Raw genomic sequence first — 18,561 nt, 5'->3', positions numbered from 1 at the left:
ATTAGTAGGTCGTGAGCTTTCCTGGGCAAAACTCAAAATTTTTCATCTGAAGTAGTGAGTCTTACCCACCTAATAAATTTGTTAATTTTTACGGTAATGCAGGACTGCTTGTTGTTTGTGAAGCTACAGACTAGGGTTAAACCTATACAGACACGATTAAACCTGTACCCAGGGAAATAAAAGATTGGAGGGGATATGCTCTGGTGCCAGGGGATTACCATACCTGCAAATTCCCACTGCTGGTGTAGTATAAGAAAGCTGAGCCTGGGGTACTGCTTTTGCCTCCTGGAATGCCTGGGCACCTGTGGTCCTGACAGTTGAGAAGGACACTAAGCACTGGGCAGGCAACCGTGATTGAACCAAGGAGTGGGACTGGCAACCAGGAAGGAGTGTACAGGGAAGCAGATGGTATGCTATGTGCAAAGAGATGCCAGGATGGCCTGGGGTATTCCAAAGGGACCCCAGACATGCAGGGCTAGCAGCTCAGAAGGACTTGGGTATCGGGACCCTAGATAAGCAGTCAGGACCCTAGATAAGCAGCAAGCTCATCCGTGAATTGATTCAACTCTTACATCCCTGTTGATGGGATCCTGGGCACACCCCACCAGTTTTCAGAAGTGGTTTCTAATGTTCAGTGTCCCAGTTTAGGACACCAAGAGCCTAGATTTCAATGATAATGAAAATCCACAGCTCCAACTTTAGATCAACTGAAGTTTCATAGACTAATTAGTACCTCACCTCTGAAAAAAAATCAGGCCTTAGCTATGCAAGTTCAGACATGAAAAAACTAGAATAAATTTTTGAAAACTTGGGTCCCTCTCTGTGTCCTGGCTTCCTTTCTTTTTTGAGGAGTTGGGACTCCACACATGATATTTAGAATAAAGGGGTTACAGTGTGTTTTAGCTTCATTTTAAATGTATGACTTTAAAAACAGTTTAATTGTATTGCAAATATGGATTAAGATGATACAAACAGCAGTAGATTTCAAGAGGAAAAAACAGCTGCCAAACCACAACAAGCTCATCATCCGTTAAGATTTCCATGTATGAGGTGAGAATGCAAATAGTGTAGATCCATTGAAATGCAGATTTTATTTTTGCGTAATTTCATTCAGCCACAATGCCACCCAGAATTTCCAGCCAATTAAGAGCTTAATGAATTCACTAGTGAAGAAAATGGGTTCGTTCTGGAAGCATGCGTCAGGGGCATAACTGGAGGGGGGGGACATTTAGGTGAGCCCCAACTGTGGTTGGATGGGCAATTACAAACAGTGGGGGAGGATGGCATGAGGGATCAGGGTGACCTCCCCATCCACCCAACCTTGCTGGGAACAAGGAACACACTGGCCAGGGGCAAGCCCCACTCCAAGATACAAGTCAGGGCTTGTCCTGTTCTGCCCTGCACTCTAGCTAGGGCCCTGGGTAGCTTGTCCTGCTCTGCCCACCTCGTACTCCATCTAGTAAGTGGAGTTCATAGAATGCTAGGACTGGAAGGGACCATGAGAGGCAGGATCAAGTACTGTCTAGACTATCCCTGATGGACATTTATCTAACCTGTTCTTAAATAACTCCAGAGATGGAGATTCCACAATCTCCCTTGGCAATTTATTCCACTGTTTGACCACCCTGACAGTTAGGAACTTTTTCCTAATGTCCAACCTAAACCTCCCTTGCTGCAGTTTAAGCCCATTGCTTCTTGTTGTACCCTCAGAGGCCAAGAAGAACAAGTTTTCTTCCTCCTCCTTATGACACCCTTTTAGACACCTGAAAACCACTATCATCCCCGCCCCCAATCTTCTTTTTTGCAAACTAAACAAGCCTGATTCTTTCAGCCTGTTGTTAGCCGGTGGCCAGGTAATGTGCGGTGAGGTACTCCCCTGGGTCCTAAGCAACCCAGTTTTTTACTGTTAGAGCAGGCAGCTCCTAGCACACTCACCCACGGCCAGGCTGTAGTAACCAAACGGTTAAAGTTCTTTTGTTGTGCCGGCTGTGTTGCAGTGACAAAAGGGTTAACAAAATAGTTAGGCTTGGATCTTAACTAGTTACAAGTTTATTTAAGCCACAGTTATAAGCATGCGGTTACAAAAGGCTATTGTTTACTTCTTATATGCTAGCAAAGTACAGGTGTTAACAAGTTACGTTACAATCCAATACAAAGATATCTGTTACCATCTAACACAATGATATCTTGATACTAGTTACAGAGCTCTAATTCTTTAGCTGTGCACAAAAAAGTCAGAGACCTCGCATGGGTGTATCTTACCCTCTCTGCGTCTCTCGATACCAGCGTAGCCAAGCTGGATCGGTCACTCAATTCCGCGGAAAGATGAATACGAGGTTGGGCGTCCCCAGTAGTGGACCTCGGGAGGCAATCACCTGACCCGACCAGCAGGTAGTTGGTTGAATGCACTCAAAGTTAGAGTTCTGCTGGACCCACCTTTTATACCCCTTTTGGGTTATGTATTCTCTTTCTTATCTATGGTGCCAGATCATACTGGTCTGTCTTTGTGACTCCAGTTTGTTACAAGGGCATTTCTACTTAGTTTGCACTTGTAAGACAAGAGATAAGCAATTTAGGAGTACAGGACATTCTTTTGTGCGGGCGGGGCATGTCCCCTTCTGGGTGATTGTGTGTGTGCATCATATTGATCAATGCCAGCTGGGGTGATTTCTGAGGGTCCCCCCCCTCTCATGTTGACAGTCTGGCCTGTTAGCCTTCTAGCTGTACTTTCTGCTTCTCAGGGTCACGATAAGCCAGCATATCTGGGCCTCAATGAGGGCATCAAAGACTGTGCTGTCAGCAGCCGTTTCCGTGCCCGTGTGCTCCTCAGTGGGGGCGGGGGGGCAGCGAGCAAGCTGGCTTGTAAGGGGGAGACTTTGTCTGGCTACACCTCTCTTCACAGGTCATGTTCTCTAGTCCTTTGATCATTCTTGTTGCTCTTTTCTGGACCCTTTCCAATTTCTCCACATCTTTCTCCAAATGCGGTGCCCAGAACTGGACACAATACTCCAACTGAGGCCTAACCAGCGCAGAGTAAAGTGCAAGAATGACTTCTCGTGTCTTGCTCACGACACACCTGTTAATGAATCCTAGAATCATGTTTGCTTTTCTTGCAACAGCATTACACTGTTGACTCATTTAGCTTGTGGTCCACAATAACCCCTAGATCCCTTTCTGCCATACTCCTTCCTAGGGAGTCACTTCCCACTTTGTGTGTGTGAAACTGACCGTTCCTTCCTAACAGGAGCACTTTGCATTTGTCTTTATTAAACATCTCCCTGTTTACCTCAGACCATTTATCCAATTTGTCCAGATCATTTTGAATTTTGACCCCGTCCTCCAAAGCAGCTGCAACCCCTCCCAGCTTGGTATCATCTGCAAACTTAATCAGCGTACTTTCTATGCCAATATCTAAATTGTTGATGAAGATATTGAACAGAACTGGTCCCAAAACAGAACCCTGCAGAACCCCACTTGTTATACCTTTCCAGCAGAATTGAGAACCATTAATAACTACTCTCAAAGTACGGTTATCCACCGAGTTTTGCACCCACTTTATAGTAGTTCCCATCTAAGTTGTATTTACCTAGTTTATTGATAAGCATATCATGTGAGACCATATCAAATGCCTTACTAAAAATCTAGGTAAACCACATCCACTGCTTCTCACTCATCCACAAGGCTTGTTATCTTATCAAATGGGTTGGGTTTGAGGCTTGCCTGGTTTCACTCACCTGCCTGGCACTCCAGCTAGGGAGTGGGACTGGGGCATAGGGACTTGCCTGCTGAAAGCCCCAGAGCCCCAACTCTGCTTTCCAGCAGATGGAGCAAGGTGAGCCCCTGACCCCACTCTCCTGCAGGAGAGCTGGCCAGGCAGAGTGCGGTGAGCTCTCAACAATGCTCCCTGGTTAGAGTGCAGGGTGGGTGGATTGAGCAGGGCAAGCCCTGGGGCCACAGGAAAGCCAAGGCTGTTAGAAAGGTGGGCTTAGATGCTAAGTGGGTGGGCCAGGCCTACCTGTGGCTATGCCCCTGGCTTATGTGCACATACGAGCTTTCTGCCCATACTGCCTATCTTCTCCTCTTGTTTACAAGGGAGGAACCTGTGTCAAAAGTTTTTAAAGCAAGGGTCATCGACTCTGAAAATCTCTTGTACATGGTGTCCAACAGAGCCCAGTTTCTTGGACCTTTGTGACACACCACAAGGCTGGTTTATTTTGCTAGGTGTGAGTTTGCACTGACTTCTGGAGGAGAGACTTTTCAGCAGGGGGTAAGCAAGGTTTAAATACCCTGTGGTCATTCTGACATTGTGATCAGATACTGTAAAATTGTTGTAAGAGATTGGATAGGGACTTCAACATATATTAAATTCTATAAAATAACGACTATCTTGAAAGGTGCTAAGTGACAAATTCAAGGTTTGAACTCCATAAAGTCCCATTCAAGCCAAAGAAAGCTGAGGGTGTTCAGCATCACACTGTATAGTGGTTCTTAACCTATATATACCATTGTGGGCCTTATCCAATATTACGTCTGTAGCTCTGAGGATGTTGCATAAACCAGAGCGGTGGGCTGACTGGGCTGAAAGCTGAAAACCACTGCTGTGTACATTCAGCACTTCATAGGCACAACCTCCACATGGTGAGAGCCCAGTGATGTATTTAAGTACCCAGTACTTTCTGTCTGAAGATTCAGAGAGCGAGAAGTAAAATTACAAGATGGTACTTCATTGTGATCATGTCACACACAGCCTATGGATTTTGCAGTTGACATTTTAAAGCCAGGACTGAAAGATACAAATTTCAGCATTAGTCATTCCTGGAATAGTTGCTTCCTTAGGTAGGAGAAGTGAAGTCTCTAAGTAGCTCACAGGCTCTTGTCAAGCTGAAAGGCTGAAATATATGAAAAATAAGTGCTAAAAATGTGGGATGGTCCAACTGGACAACGAAGTTGAAGCAGAAACCAAAGACCACATATTTACCTTTCCTGGTACCTAACAGGCATCTGCTATTTATAGCAATTAGAGCAAGTTGTGACAGATGCTAGACTATTAGGCAAACATTAGTCACTGCAGAACTAACCATAAAGGCAGCACAAAGATATAAAACAAAAATAAAAGCAACAAATATTTTAACCAATAAACCCCCAAAACAAAAGAGTACTTTATATACAATGCACCAAGTACTAACCCCCACGAATGAGAAAGCAAGGACAACAGCTGGAACTTACATAGTACAGCAGCACAATGTAGTATCCAGAGACTTCCCTCCCACTCCCAGAAGAGACAACAGACCCCATATTAGTAAGTAAAAACAGAAATGCAAAGACAGCCACAACCCATGTAGACTAGCTGTTCAGCAGAGTATTGTTCGGAACCAAACCTGTACAACAGAAGTTGGAAAACAAGGCAAAAAGTAAACGTAGACCAACACTAGCATAAAATTCCAGTCATAAATGTCAGCTTGCCGTTACCAAAAGTAACACTTATTTGGGGCTCCAGTTTGTTTAGCTATCCCACATGTGTTGATTACACAAAATTAAAGTCCCAATCAACATCAAAATAGCTCCTTTCTCAACATGGTGTAGGAGGGGAGAGTTTCTTCCAGATGCCTTCTGAATGAAGAGCTAGCCATGCACTGTCAGATACCTGCCATACAGACGCATCTCAGGCAGTAAAGAGATAAATGTCAGGCATGCTGTACGCATTAAAACTGGGTTATCAGGAAAAACATCAGTAGAAGCAGGAGATTCCCCCTATTTAGCTACTGTTTCAATGAAACACAGAAATATTTGTCAACTAAGAAAGGGTGCACAGGAAAGTGACTAGATCAGGACTTCCTCTCAAGTCTTTCCATGTGTTAAAATGCAACACCTTCTGTCACTACAAGTATATAATGAGAGTGCATAGTAAGATGAGAGAGAAAAATAAAGAGATTATCTTGATTTAGTAGTCTACACTAAACACAGAGAAATAGGTTGCCTAGATTCTCTCCCCCCCCCACCCACACCCACCCCCACACACACACACACAAAGAAAATGCACAAAAATCGCTGCACAATTTTTCTCCACTGGATTTTATTAAGGTCTGTCCTTTGTTTTAATCACCTCTGGTCAAGGAGCTTCACAATTTTCCTTGGAAGATTATTGAATAGTATAATTAATCTGTCTGAGGAAGGTGCTCCTCACCCCCACAGCTTATCCAGCCTAACCTTATTCATAATGTAGTGCCACTATTCTTAGTTACAGTGCCAATTAACCAAAGCTCTACATATTTAGTTCATCAGACTTCCCGAGAGCAAGCCCTCCTGTCTCCTAATAATTCATTCTCCTCTCTGAACTGACACTGAAGTGCCCCAAACAGCATACAATTTTTATTCATATTCTTTGGACTACTGCATATGATATTCTACAGTAAGCATGTACGTTACAGAATGATAGAATAACAGAACTGGAAGGAACCTCAAGAGGTTAAGTCCAGTCCCCTGCACTCATGGAAGGACCAAGCACTGTCTAGATCAGGGTAATCAACACATGGCTTGTGGGCCAGAATATGACCCAGGGAGTCTTTTCATCTGACCCACAGAGCCGGCGGCAGGGCCACTTCGAAAGCCAGCTGGGTGGCTCTGAGCCACATGTGAATCTTTAAGGAGCCATGTGCAGCTCCAGATGCTGCCACCACTCACTCCTCCTCTGGCTCCCTGCCCTGCTGTGCTGAAAGAGTAGAACTCAATTTAACTGGTTTAACAGCCAGCAGACGGGATCTGGACATTGAACTAGCTAATCTGAGTCGCATTACTTCAGTGCAGCAGGACAGAGAGCCGCACGCTGTATGTGAGGGAAGGGAGCAGAAGGGCTGGTGGGAGCTGCGCAGCTGCAGTGAGGAGGTGGTGGCCGGGCAAAGGTTCATCTGGGGGTAAGGGAGGGGTGGCAGCATATGGAGCTCCTGCATGAGGTAAATTAATCCTGGGTTTGGAGCTGTGAGGGGTTAAACCTGGGGGCAGGTCAGTTTGGGGCTGCAAGGGGGGTTAAGCCTGGGGGGGTGGGGTGGTGGTGGTTTGGGGCAGCAAGCAGTTAGGCTTGGGGGGGCAAGTTTGGTCCCAAGAACAGTTAAGCTTGGGGATGGGGGGGTTGGGGGCTATTTTGTGTTTGGCCCCTGGAATATGTAAAAAATTATCAAGTGTCCGCTGATGAAAAAAGTTTGGCTCCCCAGGTCTACGCCATTCCTGACAGGTATTTGTCAATATTCCATAGCATCCCGCAGCAATTTATTCCAGTGCTTAACCACTCTGACAATTAGATAGCTTTTCCTAATGTCCAACCTAAACCACTCTTGCTGCAATTTTAGTCCATTGCTTCTGGCAATGTCATCAGAAGTTAAGGAGAATAATTTTCCTCCCTCCTCATCATAGCACCTTTTAGTTACTTGTAAACTACTACATCCACTGAGTTCTCTCTTTTCCAGAGTAAACAAGCACATTTCCCCCCCCAATCTTCCCTCATCGATAATATTTTTTAGACATTCAATGGTTTCTGTTGCTTTTCTCTGGACTTTCTCCAATTTGTCCACATCTTTCCTGAAATATGGTGCCCATAGCTACACACACTACAGGCTGCACCTCCAAAAACAGGCACTCTCTGGTTCAGCAACATACCTCATCCGGTACGATGAGGGGTGCTCCTGGACCAGAGCACTGGGGCATGGCGGCAAGTCAAGCTGGCCTCCTGGCAGCCCCATGGGGAACAGTGGAGTGCGAGTGTCCCCCAGCTGCCCCGCATGGAGCTGGGGCCAGCGTCCCCTGGATGTTCCACGCATAGCTGGGGCCGGGAAAAAGAGCCTGCTACGGCAGCAGCTGCGGCAGGCCAGCATAGGTGGCCAGGGACTGGCAGGGGGGCATTTACCTCCCCTGGTCCAACAGAATCCCTCATCTGGCACCACTGAGGTAGAACCTGTATTCCAGCTGAGGCCAAATCAGCGCAGAGTAGAGCAGAAGACTTACATCTCATGTCTTGTTTACAACATGCCTTATTTTGGGTTCTGTTCCCCAGGCCTAAGTGGCAGATGATCTTAGATCTGTTGTAGAATTTTAGGTGTGCTGTTATATTTGTGCTGTTCCTGGACGCTCACACACAGAGACCACTTTTGGAAACAACTGCTCTCACCCCCCCTCCCCCACCCGCCACCCAAAAAAAATCTGCAAATGCCAACAACAGTGTAAACGGCAGTGGTGTAATTTCTTTCAGATGTGAGGTATAACGCAAGTATTCTTATTTTAGCCACTTTGAGATTAGATTGCTGTAAAAACAAACAAAAAAGGAAAACGTCTGCTGGGTGACATGATAACTATTTAGAAATGGAAGCTAATCAAGTTTGTCATAACCCATTAAGTGGAGTTTCATGTTGGCAATATATTGTACCAGAGTTTAAGGACTTTCGCTGGCTGGAAATAGGCTTCCAGATAAAACTACTATTAACAGACTAAGGTCAGAAGATTATCTACTCCAACTTCCTCTCAGTAAATCTAATTCTATCCAATTATTCTGGCACTGAGCTCCAATAACTTGTATTTGGCTAAAGCATTTCTTTAAGAAAGGCATCCAGTCTCAATTTGATGATATCAAAAGATGAAGAACCCACTTCCCTGGGCAGTTCCAATAGTTAATCATGCTCTGGAACAACTATGCCCATTTTTTCATTTGAGTTTGCCTGGTTTCAGGATCCAGTCAATGGCTCTTGATAAGCCTTTCTGCAGTAGATTAAGGAGTTCCTTTGTACACGGTGTTCTCTTCTCATTAAGGCTTTTATACCAAGTGGTACTCAAGTTACTCCTCAGCCTTCCTGTTGATAAGATGAAAAAATTGAATAGCCTTAAGTCTCTCACCAAGGCACTTTCTTCATCCCTCAAATTACTTTGGCTCTTTTCTGTGCCACGTCAATACTCAGCCTGCTTTTTAAAATGTTGACATCAGAACCAGATACAGCATTCACTTGACTAATGCTGCTCCTAAGAGGTAAAGTTACCCCTACTTTGGACTCCTCTGATTATACATACAAGGACAGCATTAGATCAAGTGGAAGTCTACCCATGGCCCCACCTCCAGCCCAGCTACAGAAGACTGTGTGGGAGCAGCAAGCAATTCTCCTCATTCCCCCGTAGAGGTGACTGAGTGCTATTTCCCCAAGCCCCACTCAGAGCTGTCCCAAGAGCCTCTTTCCCATAGTTCTGCACAAATGCCCTCCCTGGCTTGACGCAGCACGGGACTGAGTCTCCCTGCACGGTGCTGGAGTGAGCCCCCATCTCTCCAGCCCCATGTGTCACCAAGCTCACCTAAGTCCCTCTCCCCTTCCTCCTCCCTCTCCGGAGTTGAGCGTCTGGGAGCCACTCTCTTGCCCCATGCAGAGATGGCCTGGTCTCCTCCATGCAGGCTGGTCCAACCCACTTGCTGAAGCCCACCTGCTGTCCTGCACAGGGCTAGCCCATGTCCCACCAATCAGCTCGGCAAGCCCCTGTTCACTCTTGCCATCAAAAAAGTTGAGATAGCTGGTGCAAAATGGGACCTGTGTCATACTAGTCCCACAATCCCCCAAACGTTTTGCCCTCTGTACCCACTGTGCACCCCTCACCCAACCTCAGGAGAGGAGCAGGGGCCACAGTTGGGGGCTGTAAGTGGGGGAATGGCTAGGAGCAGAGCCACAGCTGGAGCTGGAAGAAAGGGCTGGGTGGCACCAGAGTGCAGCAGGGGGTGATCTGGATTTTGTTGCACCCCCAAACGCTCCTCTGTGCCCTCCTGTGGCAGTTTATACTCAGCTGCTTATTGCCTAGGTGCTTTTCAAAGGTGCTGTTTTCCACAATACAGTCTCCCACTCTGTAGCTGGACCTGCAACCTACATTTGGCTTTGGCACAAAGTTGCAAATGGCTTGAGTCCAGATTTCCTATGGGATGGAAAGTTATGCCTTAGTATAATGCTCCAGAGATCAGCAAATGTTAATAAGGGAGGCTGTAGAATCCAGCCACTGGAGTGATTTTTAAGAACAAGATAGGCAAACACCTCTCAGGGATGGTCCAGGTCAGGGTTTCTCCAGGCCAGGCCAAAGAGTCTGCAGGCCCAAGATGGCACACTGATAATATCCTGCCACAGTTACAATCCTGGATGCTGCAACCCTGGAGGTTCGAATACCCCAAGTCGCCTCATAGCATAGGTACTGTCACTGTGAGGTGAGTAAGCACTTAACTATAGAGAGAGACTTCGTCTAATGAACGCCTATGAATACGTATGTAAAATTAGAAAAAACAAAAACCACATACCTACTGCTGAAAAGCTAAAGTGGGTCTTACCCACAAAAGTTCATTACCTAATAAATTTGCTAGTCTTTAAGTTGCTACAGGATTACTTGTTTTTTGTGGAATTACATTACTATGGGGAGGGGAAGAAATCTTCTAGCAGTTATAGGTTTCTTTTTTCAATCCTTGTCTGAATTTTGTATTATTTCTGCCTTTACTTCTAATTTTTTCCATGTTAGTTCTCTATTTTATACTGGTTTTCTAATCAATGTGTCCCTGTTAACTTCCCTCTGTTTCCAGTGGCATTCACATTATCTGTTTTAGCATAAATTAATCCTATAATTAATTCCCAATGGAATGAATTCTGTACATTTTCATTTTACCAAATCTTTGCCCTCATGCAAATCAAGAGTCATGCTAAACTATAACAAAATACCCAAGTTAAAATTATTTTTATACACCTTCTAACGACTGCATTGTGTGTATGTTTACACACAGACCAAATTATTTTGGTTGACACCAGTCATTTATAGTCAGGCATCCTGGATGCAGGAAATAAGCCTTTTGCAGTTGCCTGTGCAAATTCTGCTTCCTTGTGCTCCCAGTATCTGCACCAAAAAAGGCAAGGATCACATAGGAAAGAAGATGTAAAGATTATAAGCAGCCTCAAACACAGAACAAGACCTTTTCCCCCTTTCCGAATGCAAGTTATTTGTCGTTTCATAACTCATTTTGCTGTGCAGTTATTGTTCAAGTGTCTGACATGTTTTTTTCTGTTTTGTTTTAAAGACATATCTAACAAATATACACACCACCATACTGCAAGTAGAGTTCCAAAGCCTAATCTGTCAGTTTTGACTAGGTCTTAACCTAGACTACTTCAATTTGCTTCGTTTTGAAAAAGATACATTTTGCAAATTTCATTTTAATCATTTCTTATCACCTTTCACCAAAATCCATACCTTTTAGCAAATATGAACCACATTTTCTGCTAGTATTCCTACAGAATACCACTCAGATTGTCTTTCCAGAACCTGAAACTCAAGAGAATCTCAAGTGGATGGGTCTATTCTTATAATTGCACTGCCTGGATTAGGGAACAACTGGCTATAATTGATCCTAATTAATTTTGGGGTAGGTGTAGTGTGAATTATGTGCTACTTAAGCACCTTTGCTGAAGCATACAAGAATCTCGGCCTCACATTGAATGTCAAAAAGACCAAGGTGCTCCACCAACCCTCACTGACGGCGCAATCTCATGTACCATTTACTGAAGTCAACAGAGAACTGCTAGCAAATATGGTGCATTTCCCATACCTTGGAAGTCATCTTCCCACTAATTGATGTGGAAATTCAGCATTGTCTGAGCCACGCAAGCTCTGCTTTCACCTGCTTGAGGCAAAGGGTCTTTGAGAAACAGGACAACACCTAAGTGTTGTTTGAAGGCACTTAAACAATAACATCAATGCTGCCTCACGAGAATCCTAAATATCGCTTGGGAGGAGAGGTGCATGAACACTAGCGTCCTAGAAGAGTTAAACATGACCACTATGGAATCCATTATCATTCATCAACAACTTAATTGGACTGGTCACATGGTTTGAATGTCTGATAGCACCTCCCAATACAAATTCTGTTTTATGAGTTGGAGGAAGGACAGAGGAGCATTGGAGGCCAGAGAAAGAACATGCTGAAGGCACACATGAAAAAGTGCAGTACCGGTGTCGAAACTTGGGATGGACCTGGGCAAGGTTCTTCCCACTGGAGAGTGGTAATCCATGGGGAGGGGTGTGGTGCAATCTGAGATGTCCTAATACAGTGCAGACAAGGAGAGGTGGAGAAGAAAAGAGTAGCAAAAACTGCCCTGTGCCCTTCCAAAAGCTACCAATATCTTCCCCTTTTGTGGAAAGGCCCGTGGATCCAGAATCAGGCTGGTCAACCATCAACAGGCTCACAAACACGAAGGTGACATAAAGACATCCTACTTGTTGAGTGACCACCAAGAAGAAAAGACAATTATGTAAATTCATTTTTCAGTCAAGACTACATTCTCTATTACACTTGATACACTGGGACAGAAGTATATAGGTGTCAGAGACTAACGCGATTTAACTCCAGCATTAATTTCAGACAAGGTCAGAGGTTGAAGTGAAACTTCAGGAAATACCATAAAGATCAAAATCTGGTTATATCTGGTAATTACAAGTCTCTGTGGAAACACTTGGATCAGTAGCATTGAATTGCTTTGGTTAATGAGGGGGAAAAAAATCTTGGCAGCATTTGCATTAACAGTTCCCTTGTTTCTTCCTAGAGAAATTGATAGGAATCATGAAAAGTGTATTATTAAATATTATCAAGGGTGGTGCTGGAACTAATATTTGGAATTATTATTATTGATAAATTACCAGCTTATCTATGAATTCCTTTATTAAATCCAAAGGACCTTTTTGCAATAACTTTACATATGCCTAAAACCCTGAATAAGAAAGAATTTACTATATCTAGAAAGTAACAAATGATTTACAGGTATTTGATCACCAAACTGACAAATGCGCTCAACTAAGAGGTGCTTAGATCCTTCTTGGCTGGATTCAGTGTGGTTAGGTAGGTGTTCGCAATATTTAAGAGTTGACTTTTTATACTCTAACAATTACAGATTTCAGCTAAAAAACAATTTTAGATACTCCACCCTCATGCCCAATCGTAACCCTGAAGAGATTTATAATCTGCTTTCCTTCCCAGACCTTTCTTTCCCATTCTCTGTGTCCAACAGTTATTTTTAACCCCTTCATTGCAGCTGGGTTCACCTAGGTATGTGAAATGAGAAGATCTGTGTTGACTGTTTTAAATCAAACAGTTTAAACATATTAAACTCATTAGAAGTCACTCCTGTTGAGACTCTCTTTTCACATACTTCCCTTTACCTCTTGTATTATTCTTTGAATCAGATATCCTGCCTACATTTCACTCCTTTTGGCTTTAAAATGGTACTTTCAAGGTCTTCCTTCTACTTTTTTTTTTTTTTTTTTTTTTTTTTTTTTTAAAATCAGGGCTTTTCTTTACAACACTTTTTATATAAGCTAACTTCATTTTTTTAAAATGTTATACTTATCCCACAGACTGTTGGAGCTATGGAAAAGTACTATGGAATTTTGCATACATAAATCAAAATAAATGATCTGAAGATCTTGGTCACCTCTTGAAGGATTCTGTTAAGCGTGCATACAGTACACCCCTGACTTATGAGTAGGTTGTGGTTCCTGGGCAACCACATGTAAGTCAAATGTTGCGTAAGTTAGGATCCTTCCCCGACCCAGTCCCGCAGCCTTCGGTTTCCCTGGCCCTGGCTGCTCCTGGCTCCCTGCTCCCATGCACTGTGGGTAGCCCAGAGCCAGGTGCTGGTCAGTTTCCTAGCTCCCAGGAGTGACTGGGGGCCAGGAAACAGGCAGCAGCTGCTGATTCCTAGCTCTCTGCTGCTCACGATTTCTACTCATGTTATTGCATGAAACGCATAAGTAGAAATCGCATAAGTCAAGGGGTCTATTGTAGTTAGTTTCCAATTCCACTGTATTGCAGGTAGAATTATGAGACTGTCTATTAGGTTAAGATCTAACTTTGGGTTTCAACAAATCCTGTAGGTGATGGGTTCTCTATAAAAGCCTGGACAGCTACGTTCCATTTCTCTTCAGGATCCCTATGTTTAGTTGCTTTTAGATAACCACACATTTGGCTTAGACACAGTTTAAGAAGATTATTAATTCACTGATTTAAGGTCTGATGTTGCCATCATGAATATGTCAGATTTGGACCTCAGTCTGGGAAGTGAACATCTCACTTAAATATCTGAGCTGACATAGTAATACCTGAACATGGTGTTTCTAACAGGAGCAATACTGAAAACTGAAGTGAAATGCACTCTGACTGCAGAAAACATTGACTGTAAAGGCCACGAATTCCCTCTGTATCCAACCAAAATGCTGCTATGGCACAACTGGCACACTCCACAAATTCTAAGTGCACAAGAGCAGTTATCAAAGCTACCCTACTCCAGAAGACTCTCTTGGTTATGACAGTCTTGGGGCCCACTGAGATGAAGGGCAACTCATGCGGTTCACACACTAGCCTAGGTTGCCCATTGCTGGAGCAGTCCAACTTGTACACTGGGAGGAGGGAGGCCATCTCAAGAAGGTGAAGTCCACAAGGAATTCCTTGTCTGCCTAAGGCTTGTATTTTGGGGGAGGGCTGGGGGCACAATTCCATGCCTGCTCTCCCAACATATGTCCATATAGGTCCTTATAGAGAATAAGGTATATAATGCTTACACACACTGGTTTATTGTATAATCACCATGAATGATGGGTTCAATATATATTTTTAAAGGGGTGGGGATGAAAGAAACAGGCAGGTTTCCTGGGGAAGAAACTCACTATTTGTCTTTATTTTACAAGAAGCTACAAAGATTACATTTTAGGCATACCCTGTGAAAATATATACATACTTTCAGTGGCAGAAGAGTTACATGCATCCTACTTTGCACTTATATTTCCTCCAAATTAAGATAATTGAAACTCGCCTGCCTTGTGTGTTCTATGACTATCATACACAAAAATGTGTTCCAGATAGAGATATCTCCTTTTCAACTACTACTTAAACTTCTTTCTCAACAGGATCAGACTACACATATCAAGTGCAAGCAGATGGGTGAAAAATACAAATTCCTGGTATCACCTAGTCAACCTGATCTGCGTTACCAAGTATTATATCAAGAGTATCAGCCCAGCCACCAGGGGCTAAGGCTAAGGCTGCAGGAATCTGTAAACAATAGCAGGTTCTCCCTTTTGCTAAAATAAAAGGAGGATACAGTCTGTCTCATCTCCTTGTTTGATGGAGAATCACCTGACATGGAACCTCCTACACCCATATATGAAACAGTCTTTACTCTGCAGAGCAATGTTTCCCAAACTTAAAACAGTTGCATACCCCTTTCAGGACTTGGGCCTTACGGCTATACCCCCTCTCCCACAGCCATCCCAGCGCTTTCCTCATGAGTTTTAGTAATTTATTTTCCTTCGCACACCCCTTGAAATCCTCTTGCATGCCACCAGTGGTATATGTACTGCACTTTGGGAAACACTGCTGAAGGGAATAGGATTGTAGAGCTTAACATCTTCGGACTTCACCCAGAGAGCTAAGAAGTTCTTGGAACCAGCCAGCATGTACTTAGCTAGCTGCACGTACAAAAGTTCATTGTGCATCTCGGTATATATACACTTTACAACATAAAATGATCTGCTGTTTATACATCATATTAAGTTTCCAAACTGACAACATTTGTGAAAAACAACTGAATTTGGGAAGCATGGCAACAACATTGTTTACTTAGGATTATTTAAATTCCAAGCTTCAACTTTCAAAGTTCATATTTTTAGAATCAGATGCACAAAAAATACCAAGTCTTCACAAGCCAAAAATCTCTCAAAAACAATCACATTGCACAAACAGGAAAGAAGGTTTATGCCCAAAAATGTTACAATTCCCACTGAATACAACAGACCCAAACATTTGTGCACACACATTCATCTCCAGACCAACAAAAAACACTGAAAGTTTCAGCCAAAAGTGAGACAGTTATTTTTGTTGGGGGGTGGTGGCAGTTAAAATTAATTTAAAAGGGTGTTGCATAAAAATATTTTAAAAATCTTAATAGGAACTCAAATTCTGGGGTGAAAGGCAGAAAGCAGCAAGTGCACCAAAGTTAACTTTTGCCTGAGAGCAGAGTAACAAGCATTCAGTCTTCTAAAATTACTGTAATCCTTAGGGTCCACATAAGGAAGGCAGGACCCTGCTTTAATGTCTTGCTGCATATCCTGGTCCCCCCAACCCCTGGAAGGCACTTTTTCTAAAGACACAAGACCAACCAGAGCACCCAGAGGCTGCCACATATTCACCTACACATAGTCCACCCTTACAGATCTATTAAGTGTCATAAATTGCACGTCATTCACAGAGACACAGCCAGCTCCCCTACTGTGCTTATCTGCATCCTTCCCGGAATATCATGCATGCAACAGGACTACTAGGTTTTTGCTAGAGTTTCTCCTCTTCGCTATCAGGATTTGTTGTGTTGCTAGACCTTTACAGACCCACGCGGCACGGCGGCCAGAAAAAGCAGCAGCCTGCTGTCCCACGCAAGAGACAGGAGCTTTGGGACGGGAGAAGGAAGTGGAGAGGTAGAACAGTGGCTGATCCAAACCACCACTAACCCACAGGGACACTAAAAGCACCCCAAGCTCCCCGCGAGCCAGCACCCTTCCCACCGGCTACTGCTGGCTCGCCCCAAATCCAGCCTCTCCTTCGTAGGAGACAGGGCTCTCCCCACCAGCGACAGCCCCCCGGCTTGCACCCCACTCCTGGTCCCTACCGCATGTCTCCTCGCCTCCACCTGCTCCCCGCCAGCTCCCGGTCCCTTCCGCGGCGCGTGGGAAACCGGCTCCGCCCCACGCGTTTCCCCGGCCTGGGGAGACACCCCGGGAACTTTTGGGAACCGCTTCCCAGCCCCGGCCGCGCAGCAGCGGGCGAGCGGGACCCCGGACCCCAGGCCCCGCCACCGTCCCGGAGCAAACAACGGGTCCCTGAGGCGAGCCCAGCCGCACCTTGCCTCCTGCAGCCAGACATGGCCCCACCAGCAGCTCCCCTCCGCGCCGAGCCGGCCGCGCTTCCGGCTCTCCTTCGCCACCCGGCCGCGCCCCCTGAGCTGCCGGGGCGGGCGCCCATTGGCTGAGAGGCGGCCCCCGTCGGGCCGTTGGGCGGACCTTCCCTGCATGGCGGCTGCGTGCGGACGGCGCCAGCCGCGCTCTGGACCCCGGGAGCGCGGCTGCGTGGAGCGCGCGCTGTGTGGAGAGCGGGGTTTGACAGCTGCAAGCTCAGCAGCAGCGGCGGCAGCAGCAGCAGCGCGTGTGTGTGGCTAGCGCGAGGGGAGTAGCAGGCGGTGCAATGCCCGGGCGAGTGTGAGCGAGCGTGGCGGGGCAGAATGTTATACCCACGCCGCTTTTCCTCCACCGCCGCCTCCGGCGCGGGCTTCCCCCTCCGCTGACCCGCCAGCCCAACATGCAACCCGGCACCTGCTGAATCAGTAATGCACTAGAATGTCAGCGCTGAAAAAGGTAAGGGCACGATGAGGGTGGGTGGCTGTTGTCAGGCTGGGGAGCGCCCCAGCTGCGGGCACGGCTGCCCCCCGGCTAACGGAGCCTCCGCAGCAGGCGGCGAGCCGGGGGGCAGAGCGGCCAGGACTACGCAGGACGTGGGGCTGTAAGCTGGGAGAGATGGCAGGGAAGCGACTGGGCTGAGTGGGCTCGTGGGCTGCAAAGTCGGAGAGACTTGTGTTAGGAACCGTGAGAAGTGCAGCTGCGGGGGGCACTTGGGCGAGGGCAGAGTTGGTGCGGGGCTTGTTTAGTGGGCGCAGCTGGTCCTGGCGGTGGCGGGGGGGGCGGTGTGGAGTGCATCTGGGGAGGGTTCGGGGAGAGGTGCCTGAGCCATCCTGCTCTTAGCAGGAGCTGCTCTGTTGCTATGAGGGGTGGGGGCCATTTGCAGCTGTGCCTTAGGAGGGCAGCTCAGCAGGTCCTAGGGATGGGGCGGCTGCTGCTGCTGGGTGTCGCCGGGAGGGCTGCGAGAGAGGGTCTGTTTCCTCGCACTGCCTCGGAGACGCAGCAGCCGCTGACTGCCCCCGGGATGGGGCTGGCTTTGAGCAGCTGCTGCTGGGGTGGTTGGTTGTCGCTACTGCCGGGTCCTAGCGCTGAGGAGGATGCGGCTGATGGCTGGGAGGGGGAGCTCTGCGGCCGCCCCTGGCGGGGGGTGCGAGGGGCTGACCGGCGGCACCAGGTGTGAGCGAGCCCTCCTCTCCTCTCCTCTCCTCTCCTCTCCTCGCGGGAGGCTGCGCCTGTGTGGCCCCGCGTGCGGAGGGGGGAGCTGGGGGCTGCCTGGCGCGTGGCGGCGAGAGGCTGCAAAACGCGGGTGCGAGAGGCGGGCCCGCGGATCTCTGTGCGCGGTGGGGCAGAGCCGGGCGCTCGGCTGCAGTGGAAAACGGCTGGGCGGGAAGGGGCGCAACGTGCGCGCGGATTCCCCAGCGGCAGGGCAGCAGGTGCTGCAAGCGCGGGCGGGGGGAGGTTTAGCAGCCAGTCGCTTGACGGGTTGCTATGAGGACGACACCAGAGGACGGGCTGGTGGACCCGAGCCTCCTCCTCCGCCTCCTCTCCGCGGCGCGCAGCGCTGGCGGCGGCCCGCAA

At 46.7% G+C, this 18,561-nt stretch overlaps 1 protein-coding gene across 3 annotated transcripts in view; it reads right to left on the bottom strand.

Moving 5' to 3' along the window:
- Positions 1-16,989, bottom strand: part of ERICH1 (glutamate rich 1) — a 141,994-nt gene extending 125,005 nt beyond the window's left edge. For all 3 annotated transcript variants that reach the window (XR_012645110.1, XR_012645109.1, XM_074991201.1), the window contains exon 1: positions 16,933-16,989. Coding sequence is in view for 1 of the 3 variants with exons in the window: in XM_074991201.1 (XP_074847302.1) it covers positions 16,933-16,954 (22 nt within the window). In the remaining 2 variants the exon portion in view is untranslated. The remainder of the gene's footprint in view (positions 1-16,932) is intronic.
- Between the last annotated feature and the right edge of the window lie 1,572 nt (positions 16,990-18,561).

This window comes from Carettochelys insculpta, chromosome 3, assembly GCF_033958435.1.
Source record: "Carettochelys insculpta isolate YL-2023 chromosome 3, ASM3395843v1, whole genome shotgun sequence".
NCBI lineage: Eukaryota > Metazoa > Chordata > Testudines > Carettochelyidae > Carettochelys > Carettochelys insculpta.
Note: the sequence above shows the minus strand (reverse complement) of the source record. Positions and strands in the feature narration are given on the sequence as shown.